At 39.0% G+C, this 14,255-nt stretch overlaps 1 protein-coding gene across 1 annotated transcript; it reads right to left on the reverse strand.

Moving 5' to 3' along the window:
* Positions 1-339: 339 nt before the first annotated feature.
* Positions 340-10,217, reverse strand: LOC115225441. Its single transcript, XM_029796401.2, has 3 exons — positions 10,154-10,217; positions 6,270-7,523; positions 340-2,093 (listed from the first exon to the last, which is right to left on the reverse strand). Exons 1-3 carry the CDS (start codon positions 10,215-10,217, stop codon positions 973-975), a joined length of 2,439 nt encoding a protein of 812 aa, XP_029652261.2. The 3' UTR covers positions 340-972.
* Between the last annotated feature and the right edge of the window lie 4,038 nt (positions 10,218-14,255).

A 14,255-nucleotide genomic window follows, 5' to 3' on the forward strand; every position in this document is an offset into this window, starting at 1 on the left:
GTTATGGCTAACCCCATGTAGTAAGAAGCAACAAAGAATGCTTAAGGTGAGCAATCCCACTGTAATTCTTCTGATAAGCAAATCCAGGTTCGGTTTGCTTCACTGGATTATGAATATTTTCAGGAATGTAAATCCAAAACAATTACAAAGAATATGGAAACTTGTACATCTTCATATTTTTTTCTTTTCATTATAAAGCATAATTAATTAAAATGACTGAAATATGTTTCTGCTGCATAGAATATGTACAGTTGCATATGCAACCTGCAATATTCTGCTCTGCGCCTTCATTCAAGGTCTTTTTACAACTGTGGTCTGATGCAAACTGAGTTTAAGTATGGGTAGCTTATACTTTTATTTTACTCTGGTTTAAGATAAAAAAAGGAAAGTGAAAGGAGAAACCTGATATGGCTATAAAATTTACTTTGTCTCTGACCTCAAGCTTAACCTTACTTCCAGGATGAAACAGAGCCCTATGCACTAGATTAGGTCAAAGTACATAGGTTTTAATACACCTTCATCTATGCATTAAAAGAAATTAAATAAAAATAAGTTATATTTTAATTAAATTAACTGAAGGAATTCTTTTATATATACTCAAGATGTCCACTTGATAATTGAGTTTTAGATTATATAGAAGTTAATGTGTCCTATGTCTTGCTATGGTTTATAAAAAAGATATTTTAAGCTGGTGAAAATATCTATAACTACTTAGAAGTTAAACCAGATATTGTCCTGTCATTTACTCCTTAAATTCAGGCACCTCCCATTTGTGCAGCAGATACTGTCCTTATATATATATTATAGAATGCATGTGTATGCATGTACACACACTTTCAAGGAATTTTGTTTCAACTTCGTAAACATAAAAAAGTAGATGATAAAACAATAATGACATAAGATGTGCGTGTATATATATATATATATATATATATATATATATATATATATATGAGTGTTTATACATGTAGTTTATACAATGCTCTCTACATTTCGATGTGATGCAGAAGACGTTTGGTTATCAGCCAGTTCTGTAAGTGCATCCCACGAGGATTTCCGGGAGGGAAGTGTGCCATGGGTGGGGTCCATGGTCATCGGTGGGTGTGACGAGAATGATATTTCAGACCCTACCAGAGATGTGGGAGTGTATCTTGCTGATGTAGGGGTCGTTCTTGGATTTAGTGGTGTCACCGTAGTAGTAACAAAAGGGCTATATGTTGAGGTTGCATTGTTGCCTGCAAGGGGTTGGGATGTCGCAGTGGGAACGGTGGTGGTTTGGGCCGTATAAGGCCCGGGTGTCAACGACAATGACGTCAGCTGTGCAGAAGGGGCTGTGAAACGAGTGGGTTCAAGTCTGGGGCCAAGTGATGAGACCCCAGATTCTGAAGGTGGAGATGTGTGCGTGTTAGTGTCTGTGAGTTCGCAGAGTAGTTCCCAAGGTGACTTTGTCGACTTCAATGACTCAGTTGGTGGGGGCGGAGGAGGAAGACCAGGGTCAGCAACATTAGCGTTGTTGTTGTTGTAGACTATGGGCTGGAAGTGAGATTTTGACAAGGCTGGTGGAAGCTTAACAGGCTGAGAAGAGGGATCTGCACCTCCATTTCCAACGTTTCTGGGGGGCACTGATTTCACTGTTGATTTGAGCAAGGGTTTAGCAAGGGGTACAGGATGCACATGCTGTTGTTGGTTCATTGCTACCCCCCTGTCTGTCTGTGTACCCTTCTGGTCAATGGTCTGTGTTGACATTGAAGACTTTTGTGATGAAGTAGACTTCTTTGGTGTTTGTCTCCCATGTGACAAAGATGAGGCCCCAACAGATTTCTTTCGTGTTCGACCAACTGAGGAGCTGGGGTCACTGGTTGAAGTCTCTGCAGCAACTGGTGCAATGATGCTGCCCAGTGACTTGTATGCACGGGCATCCTGCCTTGACATAGGTTGGGCCTGGGCCCCAGAACTGCATAGTGTGAGGTCATCCTGAGCATAAGAGTCAAGGGAATCAGCGACAGAGGGCCGGCGTTCTTTCTTGCCACGACGACTGTACAAGGAGGTCCTTGATGCAAAGAGTGACTGTCTGGAGGCAGAGCGACGCAGAGCTGTGGGAAGAGAAATAGAAATGGCACACAGTTATCAATCAGAAATATGTACATACACACACACACATATATGTTAATATCAAACAGTGAGAATGAATGCTGCATTAGTGGATAAATATTTTCTATTCGTGGGGTGACCAGAATATCATTGATTTTATGTTGGGAGAGATATCTCTCAGCAATTACTCAAGTTTGTACCTTGGGATGTTGGAGTTCGTTTCCATCTTAGATGAACACCAACATCCCAAGGTACAGACTTAAATAATTGATGAGAAATATCTCTCCCAACATGAAACCAACAGTAGTCTGGTCACCCCATGAATAAAGTATCTATCTCTCTATCTACATATATTTATAAAACAGTTTGATTCAGTTCCATGTGACTTCAAGTTTCACAAGCTTCAAACAGAAGTCCACCTCTTTCAGGCTTCAGACACTGAATTTAGAGATGGGCTTCTGTTAGAGGCCTGTGAAACTAAGTTGCACAGAACTGAATCAGACTGTTTTAAATAATACATATAACTCCTACTAAATGTACTGAGTGTCCTTTTCTTTCATTTGTTTTCTCACTTGTGCGTATTTTTTTGTATATATATGTGTGTAATTGTGTGTGTGTGTGTGTGTGTGTGTGTGTGTGTGCGCGTGCATGTCTGTATATACATAAATACACACTATATATACACTGTAGTCTGGATCAATGAACAGTTTGCTACCTCAAGTTTCACCAAATGAATTGCATAATAATCTTATTCTAAGGAATTCCTGTTTAACAAGGAAACATTTCAGTAATTCTCTACAATGCAACTGTAAACTTGGTAGAATATTTTAACTCCACCTGTGTACAACAGGGTTCATACTCAGTGAGACCATCTCACTCTCTGCTTGCCTTTTATACCTCTAATAGCATTGTAAAAACATAGCGTTTCAAAAATATCAAATATATATACTTGAGGGAGTGCTGAAAAGCTCCTGGTATCACGAAAGGCCTGGTTGGAGGCCCAACCTTCCAAGCTCTTTTACAGGGCTTAGAAAAATTGAAGGACCTCTGCAATATGGATGCGAATCTGAATAATTAACTGATCCTCCTGTATTTTCTTTTACCCAATGCCAGGAACTTTTCAGCAGCCCTTGTATATGGACTTGTATGTATGTATGGACTTAAGACAATGATATTTGCCTGAATGCATTATATTCTAGATATTATTATGTTATTCATCAGGTGAAACTTTAAGTAGCAAAATATTCACCCTGTAAAACCTATTTAATAAAAATATATACCTACATACATTACCTACAAACAACACATAGATACTCACATAGCTACACACACACACACACACACACACATACATACAGGGTGTGATGGGTAAGTTGTTGTTGTTTTATCTTAATTTCGTGCATGTGTATTATTTGTTTTTGATTTTGTTGACTACAGTCTGTTGGGTGCTGTCTGTGAGAAAACAGCCCCATGACACAATTCAGTCTGCCAGAAATTTAGAAACGACATGCCGTACTGCTTGGCATTCATGCCAGAGGCTCTAATACAAACATTTCAGAGTGTTTGGTTGTCAATCTGAGGACATGTACCAAGAGTGATAAAAATCAAACATCCAGTTAACATCAAGTGCCTGAAGGAGGTACTGGCTGAGTACTCCATAGACACATACCTTTGAAGGAGATTCAGTACGACTCAAAATGTAATAAGGCTGGCACTTTGAAATACAAACATAACTCATTTTTGCCAGCTGAGTGGACTGGAGCAACATGAAATAAAATGTCTTGCTCAAGGACACAATGCACTGCTGGGTATTGAACTCCTTACAATCGTGAGCTGAATACCCTAACGACTTAGCCTTAACTATATATACATTACATATATATCTACATGCATTATATACATATGTACATATAAGAAATTACAGTGATACACAGAGCATAATCCCACATAATATGAGAAAATCTTGGTGGAATGTTCTTGTGAAGACCTCACTAAAATGCATATTGGAACAGGTACAAGGATCTGGGACAATGAACAGAAATTGTGAAGAGTATTGAGAAATTTGTTGCCAATCAGATGTCCAAAAGTCGACAATTTCATAAACACTAGACAGAAATAGTCAATAAATGCAAACACTTTGAAAAGGACCTACTATACAACAGATGAATATCACCTTTATTCAACTAAAAAAAAAAGGAAACATACATAGACTAGTATATATTTTCATCTCTGACTTTCTTTTCAGATCCAACTTTCTTCCTATCATTCACTTACTTCATTTTAATATTTACCTTTTCTTCTTACACCCATTTCCCCATTCCCTGTCTCTGTTATTCCCTTTTTGGTACTTAACCTTCTTTAGGTATATTTATCTGCCTTGCCGCAACTCTAAACATTTTATGTTTTCCCAGTGATTTCAATTAAGAGCTTACAGCTCTTGAGGATGGATTATTCATTATGATAGAAGTAGCAGTTTGGAAAAATATCTTTTCAAAATATGCTTTATACCATGGGCCTGAAGACAGATTGCAAAAACCAATAGTAACCTGCATAATAAACATGTACAACTTAACATACAAATATATTTTTGTGTTTTGCTTAGAAGCGAAGTACCAAAATTACAACAAACTATTTTGAAATATATCAACTGAAGATTTTGCATAAGGATGTGTTTCCTATTATATATTACACAAGATCTGAAACATATATCTTAAATACGGTTTGACTTTATTATTAAAAATTATATATACTGCATCATCATCCTTTAACATCCATGCTGACATGGGTTGGCTGATTTGACAGGAGTTGGTAAGCTGGAGTTACACCAGGCTCCAGTTTGATTTGGGTTGGTTTCTAAAGCTGGATGCCCTTCCTAACACTAACTACAGAGTGTGCTGGGTGTTTTTAATGTGTCATCAACACAAGTGCTTTTTACATGAAAGCATCAAATTAATGTAAAATAGTTTATATATATATATATAGGCGCGGGAGTGGCTGTGTGGTAAGTAGCTTGCTTACCAACCACATGGTTCCGGGTTCAGTCCCACTGCGTGGCATCTTGGGCAAGTGTCTTCTACTATAGCCTCGGGCCGACAAAGCCTTGTGAATGGATTTGGTAGATGGAAACTGAAAGAAACCTGTCGTACATATGTATGTGTATATATGTATGTGTGTGTATATGTTTGTGTGTCTGTGTTTGTCCCCCACATCGCTTGACAACCGATGGTGGTGTGTTTATGTCCCCGTAACTTAGTGGTTTGGCAAAAAAGACCGATAGAATAAGTACTAGGCTTACTAAGAATAAGTCCCGGGGTCGATTTGCTCGACTAAAAGCAGTGCTCCAGCATGGCCGCAGTCAAATGACTGAAACAAGTAAAAGAGAAGGGAAGATGAAAAAGGCTGCAGGAATGTTTGTACTAAGCTGATTTAGCTGCCTTCATCTTCCCTTAGTGTACTTCTAATTTACTAAAGACACTAAGGCTTTTGTAATACTGTTGTATTACAAAAGCATAGTCTTATGTGTACTTCTCTTACTCACATACTTGAATACACTGTTCTACTGCATGGGTTTTAGTGACTATGGTCTGTCCTTAGCAGTGTGTGTGTGTGTGTTTGTGTGTATGTATATATATATAGTTTGGGTATATAGCCCAGATTACAGAATTCTGAGATATCATGTTGAACACGTATTATTAAAGACATCCTATATAACATGAAAATTAATCATTAGTTGCTTGAATGGTTACAGTATTACACAAGATTGATTATGTTGAATGTTATTTGAATTAACATGAAAAATATCTTTATGTGCTGTTTTTCTTGCAGCTCTTCTGCTTTTGTTTTTGAAATCTGAATAAATTTTACCGCTTTTCAAACATATGACAAAGGAGTACCATGTATAAAAAACAAACAAATTTATCTGATAACCCAATACACACACATGTAGAGAGATACATTATATATATATATATATATATATATATATATATATATATATATATACATATCATATACATACATATATATTTACGTATATACACACACATATATATATATATACTTTATATGTGTATACACATCTATATATATATATATATACATATATATACATACACATATATTTATACATTTAAAATTAAGTCATATCTTTTACTTCTTATGAAATTTAGTTTACTCACGTGGTAAGCTCTCCAGGTCGTCGGCCCTTGAAGACCTCACTCCCATAACACTGAGTGGGGTATCAGCCCTCTGTTCATCATCATACACAGACCCTTCTTCAGCTTCTGACACAAGACGTCGGCCTTTTGTAGTGATACGAGGGGACTTTGGTCCTCGTTTGCGTAAGCTGCTAAGTCCTGCATCTTTGTTGCGAGGTGCAGATCCTTGCTGTTGCTGGGCCTGGTGCTTTGACTTGCTTGCAGGACTGCGGTGTCGATTGGGTCGGAGGGAGTGGACTGTGCTGGTACTAGAATTTGCACTCCTTATGAAAGGAGGAGGGTCATCATTTGTGAGATCAGGTCGGTCAAAGTCTTCAATCTCAACATCTGCTTTTGGTTTACTTGCCTGAATTTTGATTGGGACAACCTCTGTTGCCAACCCATCAATCACATCTGGCTTCAGAACCTGGATTCCAGGATCACCGTTTTCATCTTGTACCCGACCCCCATGAAGCAGTTCCCTCTCCAATAGGTTGATGTCATCGGAGGTTGCAGATGTGCGTACGGGCACACGCCGTATTCCTGCATGGGTTGGGTTCATGGTTCGCATCTTGGGCACTGGTGCTGAGATGACTGGTAGTGGTGGTGGTGGAGTGGGAGGTGTGTCATCATTGCCACCACTCCCACCTTCACCATTGTTGGTGCTGGACAGACGTTGGGTTCGCTTCTCCGCCTCGTTCTCTGTTGACTGATACGATGCCTGGAACTTCAGGTTACTCTGCAGAGCTTCAATCATAGGGGACCGAGGCCCATTCCCACTTCCTCCACTCTCACCCACCCCACCCCTGCCTTTGCTCAACGTATCAAAACTGAATTCACTTGATTTTGTTGGACTCATTGCTAAAGCATCAACGACCAATGGATTCTCCCCATTACTGACCCCAACCTTAAGCCCATCTCTGTTCTTCTCTTCCTTGCTGTCACTGAACTTTTCAACAACATCAGTATAGCGCAGTGAAGGACTCATACCAACCCTACCCACAGGGCTTCCATTCTTCTCCATGTTGTTGATATAGCACTTATCCATGTCGGGGGACTCGCCATCTCGGAGGACTGGGTCAGTGTGACTCCCTCTCAGATAGCTGTTCCGCTGGTAACAACAGATGCCAACGACAGCCAACAGGAGGATCAGCAGTATGACTCCACACACAGACCCAACAATGACGCCAATCAGGGCAGGATTTGAAACTGAATCATCTCTTGGTCCTGGGTCATCTGTAAGAGAAGAAGAATTAGAAGATAATCATGTCTGGATGAGATTTGGGGTAAAAGAGAACATATCTTTTACTTCTTATTTGTTCAAGTCATTAGACTGTGGCCATGCTGGAGCATCACCTTGAAGAATTTTTAGTTGAATGAATCAATTCCAATATTTATTTTCTTTTTAAACCTGCTACTTATTCTACTCTTTTACTTGTTTCAGTCATTTCACTGTGGCCATGCTAGAGCACCGCCTTTATTCGAGCAAATCTACCCCAGGACTTATACTTTGTAAGCCTAGTACTTATTCTATCGGTCTCTTTTGCCGAACTGCTAAGTTACGGGGACGTAAACACACCAGCATCGGTTGTCAAGCGATGTTGGGGGGACAAACACATACATATATACATATATACGATGGGCTTCTTTTAGTTTCCGTCTACCAAATCCACTCACAATGCTTTGGTCGGCCCGAGACTATAGTAGAAGACACTTGCCCAAGGTCCCACGCAGTGGGACTAAACCTGAAACCAAGCTACTTACCACACAGCCACTCCTATGCCTAACCACTAGGTTATGGGGATGTAAACATGGCAACACTGGTTGTGAAGTAGTAATGGTGGAGACAAACACAAACACAAAAGACACATACCTATCTATACATAAATATACGATGGGCTTCTTTCAGTTCCTGTCTAACAAATCTACTCAAAGCTTTAGTTAGCAGCTCAAGGCTTATAGTAGAAAGATACTTGCTCAACATGCCACACAGTGGAATTGAACCTAGAACCATGTGGTTATGAAGCTAGCTTCTTACTATGCAGTCATGCCTGTGAGATGGATGATGATGATGATGATTGATACATTCCAACAGATTCAAATGCCATATATGCTAGTTGCATTTGCATATGCCACAAGAAAGCAATTTCTCCCTTTCACATCAAGGAGTGTGTGTGTGTGTGTGTGTGCTTATTATTACTGCTGGCTGATGAGACATTTGTCAAAACACTACTATTCCAGAATTCCTTGCACCAATATGAGTGTTTTGAACATGTTGTTGTAAATGAGAGAAGCTGTCCTTTTGTGACCTACACACTAGCAACCAGCATATTTTGCATTTGGATCTGCTGGAAACATTGAGAATAAATATGCAAGAACAGGTTCAGGCATGGCTGTGTAGTAAGAAGCCTGTTTCTCAACCACAAGGTTCAGGGTCTTCATGGAGAGTGTCTTCAACCAAAACCTTGTGAGTGGATTTGGTAGACAGAAACTGAAAGAAATCCATTGTGTGTGTGTGCACGCACGTGTGTATGTGTGTGTGTGCATGCATATGTGTCTCTTTGTGTCTGTGTTTGTTGCCCACCACTGCTTGACAACTGGTGTTGATGTGTTTATGTCCCTGTAACTTAGCAGTTCAGCAAAAGAGACCAATAGAATAAGTACTAGGCTTTGGAAAAAGTACTGGGGTCGATTCATTTGACTAAAATTCCCAAAGATGGTGCCCCAGCATGGCTGCATTCTAATGATTGACACAAGTAAAAGATAAGGAACATAATATAACTGGTGACACCAGGAGCCATCGAACGAGCCACTATGCGGGCATATGACCAGTTAAACATCACCATTTTCAAAATCAGAATGAAAGCCATCAGCCAATGAATTTCAACAATGGTAAACAACTCAAGCGAGTTGAGGACTTCAAGTAGCTTGGATCTCTCTGCTACTGATTGTAAGAAAGACCTCCTTATATGCAAGGGATGAGTGTAGAGTGTCTGTAACAAATTTCAGGCATTAAAACATCTGGTAATCATTTCAAAAATGTGGCTGGCCCTTTTATGGCATGTGCTAAGAACATCCTTCTCTATGGAGCCCAAAACCTGGATTATGAAGAACAAGCTTCAAGATTGCCTTCCCATGAGAGCTCAAAATATCTAATGGTGTGACCACAAGACCCTTTAGCATTTAACCTGGTCATATCTGGCCAAAATATTCTGTTTTCTGTTCAAACCAGCCTATCCTGGCCTCTCACACCTACTCAACAACATCATATTAAAAATAAACAATCACATTATCGGATTCTCAAAGCTATGAAATTGTGTATGATCAATGCAAAACAATGCAAATAAATAAGCAGGGAAAAGGTTAAATGTCATCTCTGATGGATGACCACTAATGCATATTAATGACTCGTAGGGACATCATATTTTGTTATACAACCATACTAGAAATTATATTAAATGCTTTATAGCCAGCACTGATTCTCTACAGCATTTTGTAACCGAGTAAACAACAAAGCTGAAAAATGGGTGATGGGTGCCTGTGCCATATTTCAGTCCTTGCTCCTTCCAACCCATTAACCCTCCACATATTCACTGGCTATATAGAAAACCTGTAAAGATAACCTTAACAAGTGATTTAATAGCATTGCTAACACAGTAGGACACAGTATTTAATATACTTTGTAGTATATTGCGGTTTCATAACAAAACACAATCTCCCTACAATATACATGCCAGGACTGCAAGGAGCAAAATTGGCTGCCAGCTGGCAAGTGCATGAAGCTCGTCCAGTCAATGGCTCTACCTTGCCTCTCTCTCACGACTATCCCCCGCACGTCGCTGGCCACTGCACTCTCTCATGCATACTTCGGTAGCCCTCTGGCCGATGCTGTTGCTGCTCTGCCAACTGGTTTGCTGTCAGGAACAACATCATTGCTCATGCTTTCCATGCTCACTTGTGGATTTCGTCTCAGTGTGTGGGGTGCATGTGTGCATACTAAGAAATAAACATGTAAAATTGGTATATTCAATAATGTTACACCGCTATATTTGATGGCTATTTATGTTCATGGATGGTTAATGGGTTGGATGTGGTGCTGACGGAGAAGCAAAAACTCCTGAAAAATGGCACAGATGCCCATTATCCATTTTTTTCATCTTCCTGATATCTTGGATATGAAACAACATAAAATCAGTGCTGGCTATAATTTCTATAGAAAATCTATAAAGGTAACCTTAACAAGTCCTGGTAAAAATGAACAAAACACATAGGAAAAGAATCTGCAGCTTATTCTGTCCATTAGTTTGCCTACAAACTAGCAATATATGCAACTATTATTTTTTTTAAATAAGCATTATTTTTGACAGAATAATGTGAATGCTAAAGAGTTAATCAACAAGCAGTTTCATCAAGATCTACCCACAGTGACTGAGAGAAGAATGAGAATTGCTGGTCGTTGCATTAGGCACCCTGAAGAACCTGTGTGTGTCAACTGGTTTTATTGGCAGTCAGTTGAAGGAAGACTCAACAGAGGAAGAAAACATCTAACCTATATGGACAACTTGCTTCAGGACAGTGGATTGGCAAATGTTGATGAATTAAAAATATGCAAGTGCGTGACGGATGGTGTGCTCACAGAAAATCATTAAAGCATCTGGGAGGACAACCAAACTAAACTATTTGCATGTGGGGCATCTACTGCAGCGCTCCACACCATGGTGAAAAGCACATAGAAACATTATATAAACTGCTTTTTTATTTTTCATACAGAAACATGACACCTTAGGGAAGTGACTTTTACCTTACCTCAGATCAATCAAAGCCTTGTGAGTGGATTTGGTAGATGGAAACTGAATGAAGCCTATTATGTATATATATATATGTGTCTGTGTGTTAGTGTCTGTATCCCACCACTGCTTGACAACAAGAACTTAATAAAGAAAAAGGTGGACTTAAGAATTGTATTCTTACTAATTCTAGGAGTCATGTCTATTTAAAACACAACTAACTCATAACGGTTAAGTGATGATATATATAGTATAGAAAATAGGTAACTTTGTTGCTATAGATTAGTGTAAACGAGCTAGTTTTAAACTCCATATAAGAAGTAAGAAGCAAGTGGAGTTGAAAATCCAAATAAGGGAGAACAGAATTTTTAAATACAGGAGACTGAAATTTATATTTGACCATTAATAATCATTTCAGCTTTTTTACAGATTACAAAAAATGTTTAAGGGCCCTCATAAATGGTTAGTGGTATCTAAACTTTGTTTATGTAAATAATATGTCAGAAATATAGAAGGAGATAATTTACAGAAAATAGTTAAAGCAGTAAAAATTAGATACTAATAGGCAGTTAATACAAGAATATAAGAAAAGAATAAAAATTACAAGGGAAATAAATATATGAAGATTAGCAGGTATTTTACTTACAGTGTTTGCTGTTAAAAATATAAAACATCTACGTATATATATATATAGTACTAAGTGAGATAGGGGTTATGAGTGTAACCCAGTATGGGATATCAGTTATCCAATATACTGCTGGTGAAGTACCCAAAAGGCAAATACATAAATGCTTATAATTGCAAAGCAATTAATTCATTTATTGTATTAGATGGGTGAAGGTAAAATATTTTACCTCAAATTCATAATACATAAGAAAATGGAGGAACAGATTCATTTCAATCATCGACTTACAGATATTACCAATTCATATTATTTATTAACTACAGAAATAGTACGTACGTACGTACGTACGTACGTACGTACATACATACATACATACATACATACATACATACATACATTACATACATACATAAACATACATACGTATTATATATATACGTATATATATATATATGTGTGTATATATATATATATTGTGTAGATTATATATAATATATATATATACGTATATTATATATATATATATATATATATATATATACGTATATATATATATATATACGTAATATATATATATATACGTATATATATATATATATACGTATATATATATATATATACGTATATATATATATATATACGTATATATATATATACGTATATATATATATATATACGTATATATATATATATATACGTATATATATATATATATATACGTATATATATATATATATACGTATATATATATATATATATATACGTATATATATATATATATACGATATATATATATATACGTATATATAATATATATACGTATATATAATATATAATATATATATATATATATACGTATATATATACGTATATATACGTATATATATATATATATACGTATATATATATATCATCATCATCATCGTCGTTTAACGTCCGTTCTCCATGCTAGCATGGGTTGGACGGTTTGACCGGGGTTCTGGGAAGCCAGAAGGCTGCACCAGGCTCCAGTCTAATCTGGCAATGTTTCTACAGCTGGATGCCCTTCCTAATGCCAACCACTCCGTGAGTGTAGTGGGTGCTTTTTACGTGCCACCTGCACAGGTGCCAGGCGGGGCTGGCAACGGCCACGGTCAGATTGGTGTATTTTATGTGCCACCGGCACGGAAGCCAGTCGAGGCGGTGCTGGCATCGGCCACGAGTCGGATAGTGCTTTTTACGTACCACCAGACCAGGGATCCTGGCTGGTTCAATTCGATTTCGATTTCGCTTGCCCCAACATGTCTTCACAAGCAAAGGGGGTTGGCATGGGTGCCTGTCGTACGGTCGCATTGGAGTATTTTACGTGCCACGGCCACGAGTCGGATAGTGCTTTTTACATACCACCAGACCAGGGATCCTGGTGGTTCAATTCGATTTCGATTTCGCTTGCCCCAACATGTCTTCACAAGCAAAGGGGGTTGGCATGGGTGCCTGTCGTACGGTCGCATTGGAGTATTTTACGTGCCACGGCCACGAGTCGGATAGTGCTTTTTACGTACCACCAGGCCAGGGATCCTAACTGGTTCAATTCGGTTTCTATTTCGATTTCGCTTGCCCCACATGTCTTCGCAGCATGTGGGGGGTTGGCATGGGTGTCTGTCGTCGGATGAGGTTCTATATCGACTTCGCTTGCCTCAACCGGTCTTTGTGTCCAAGAGGAGGAAAGGCATTCATAAGTGGGCTGGGTTCACTTGTCCTGCCTGGTCTTCTCACGTACAGAATATTTCCAAAGGTCTCGGTCTCTGGTCATTTCCTCAGTGAGGCCTAAAGTTCGAAGGTCGTGCTTCACCACCTCGTCCCAGGTTTTCCTGGGTCTACCTCTTCACGGGTTCCCTCAACTGCTAGGGATTGGCACTTTCTCACACACCTATCTTCATCCATTCTCGCCACATGAGCATACCAGCGCAATCGTCTCTCTTGCACACCACAACTGATGCTTCTTAGGTACAACATTTCTCTCAAGGTGCTAACGCTCTGTCGAGTATGTACACTGACATTACACATCCATCGGAGCATACTGGCTTCATTCCTCACGAGCTTACGCATGTCCTCAGCAGTCACGGCCCATGTTTCGCTGCCATGTAGCATGGCTGTTCGTACACACGCATCATACAGTCTGCCTTTTACTCTGAGCGAGAGGCCTTTAGTCACCAGCAGAGGTAAGAGCTCCCTAAACTTTGCCAGGCTATTCTTATTCTAGCAGTTACACTTCAGCGCACCCACCCCCACTACTGACTTGGTTACCTAGATAACGGAAGCTATCAACTACTTCTAGTTTTTCCCCCTGGAAAGTGACGGAAGTTGTTTTCTGCAGATTTTCGGAGGTTAATGCTCCCGAGCATCTGCCACATACAAAAACTATCTTCCCAGTTAGCCTACCTTTGACATTGCTGCACCTCTTATGTGCCCATAGCTTACACTGGGTACATCTTATAGAGTTTCTACCTACACCTTTTCTACAGATCGAGCAGGGCCATCTTCCTGAAGATATTTGTGGATTGTCTACCTTTCTAC

This window comes from Octopus sinensis, linkage group LG27 (genome assembly GCF_006345805.1).
Source record: "Octopus sinensis linkage group LG27, ASM634580v1, whole genome shotgun sequence".
Lineage (NCBI taxonomy): Eukaryota > Metazoa > Mollusca > Cephalopoda > Octopoda > Octopodidae > Octopus > Octopus sinensis.

What these genes read in the sequence shown, in the direction of transcription:
- LOC115225441 (XM_029796401.2), bottom strand. Translation starts at nt 10,217, where the DNA reads ATGTTGTTCCTGACAGCAAACCAGTTGGCAGAGCAGCAACAGCATCGG. An exon ending in TCGGCCAGAGGGCTACCGAA is followed by an intron (nt 7,524 to 10,153) that starts GTATGCATGAGA and finishes CTTCTCTTACAG; the next exon opens with ATGACCCAGGACCAAGAGAT. An exon ending in CGACCTGGAGAGCTTACCAC is followed by an intron (nt 2,094 to 6,269) that starts GTGAGTAAACTA and finishes CTCTTCCCACAG; the next exon opens with CTCTGCGTCGCTCTGCCTCC.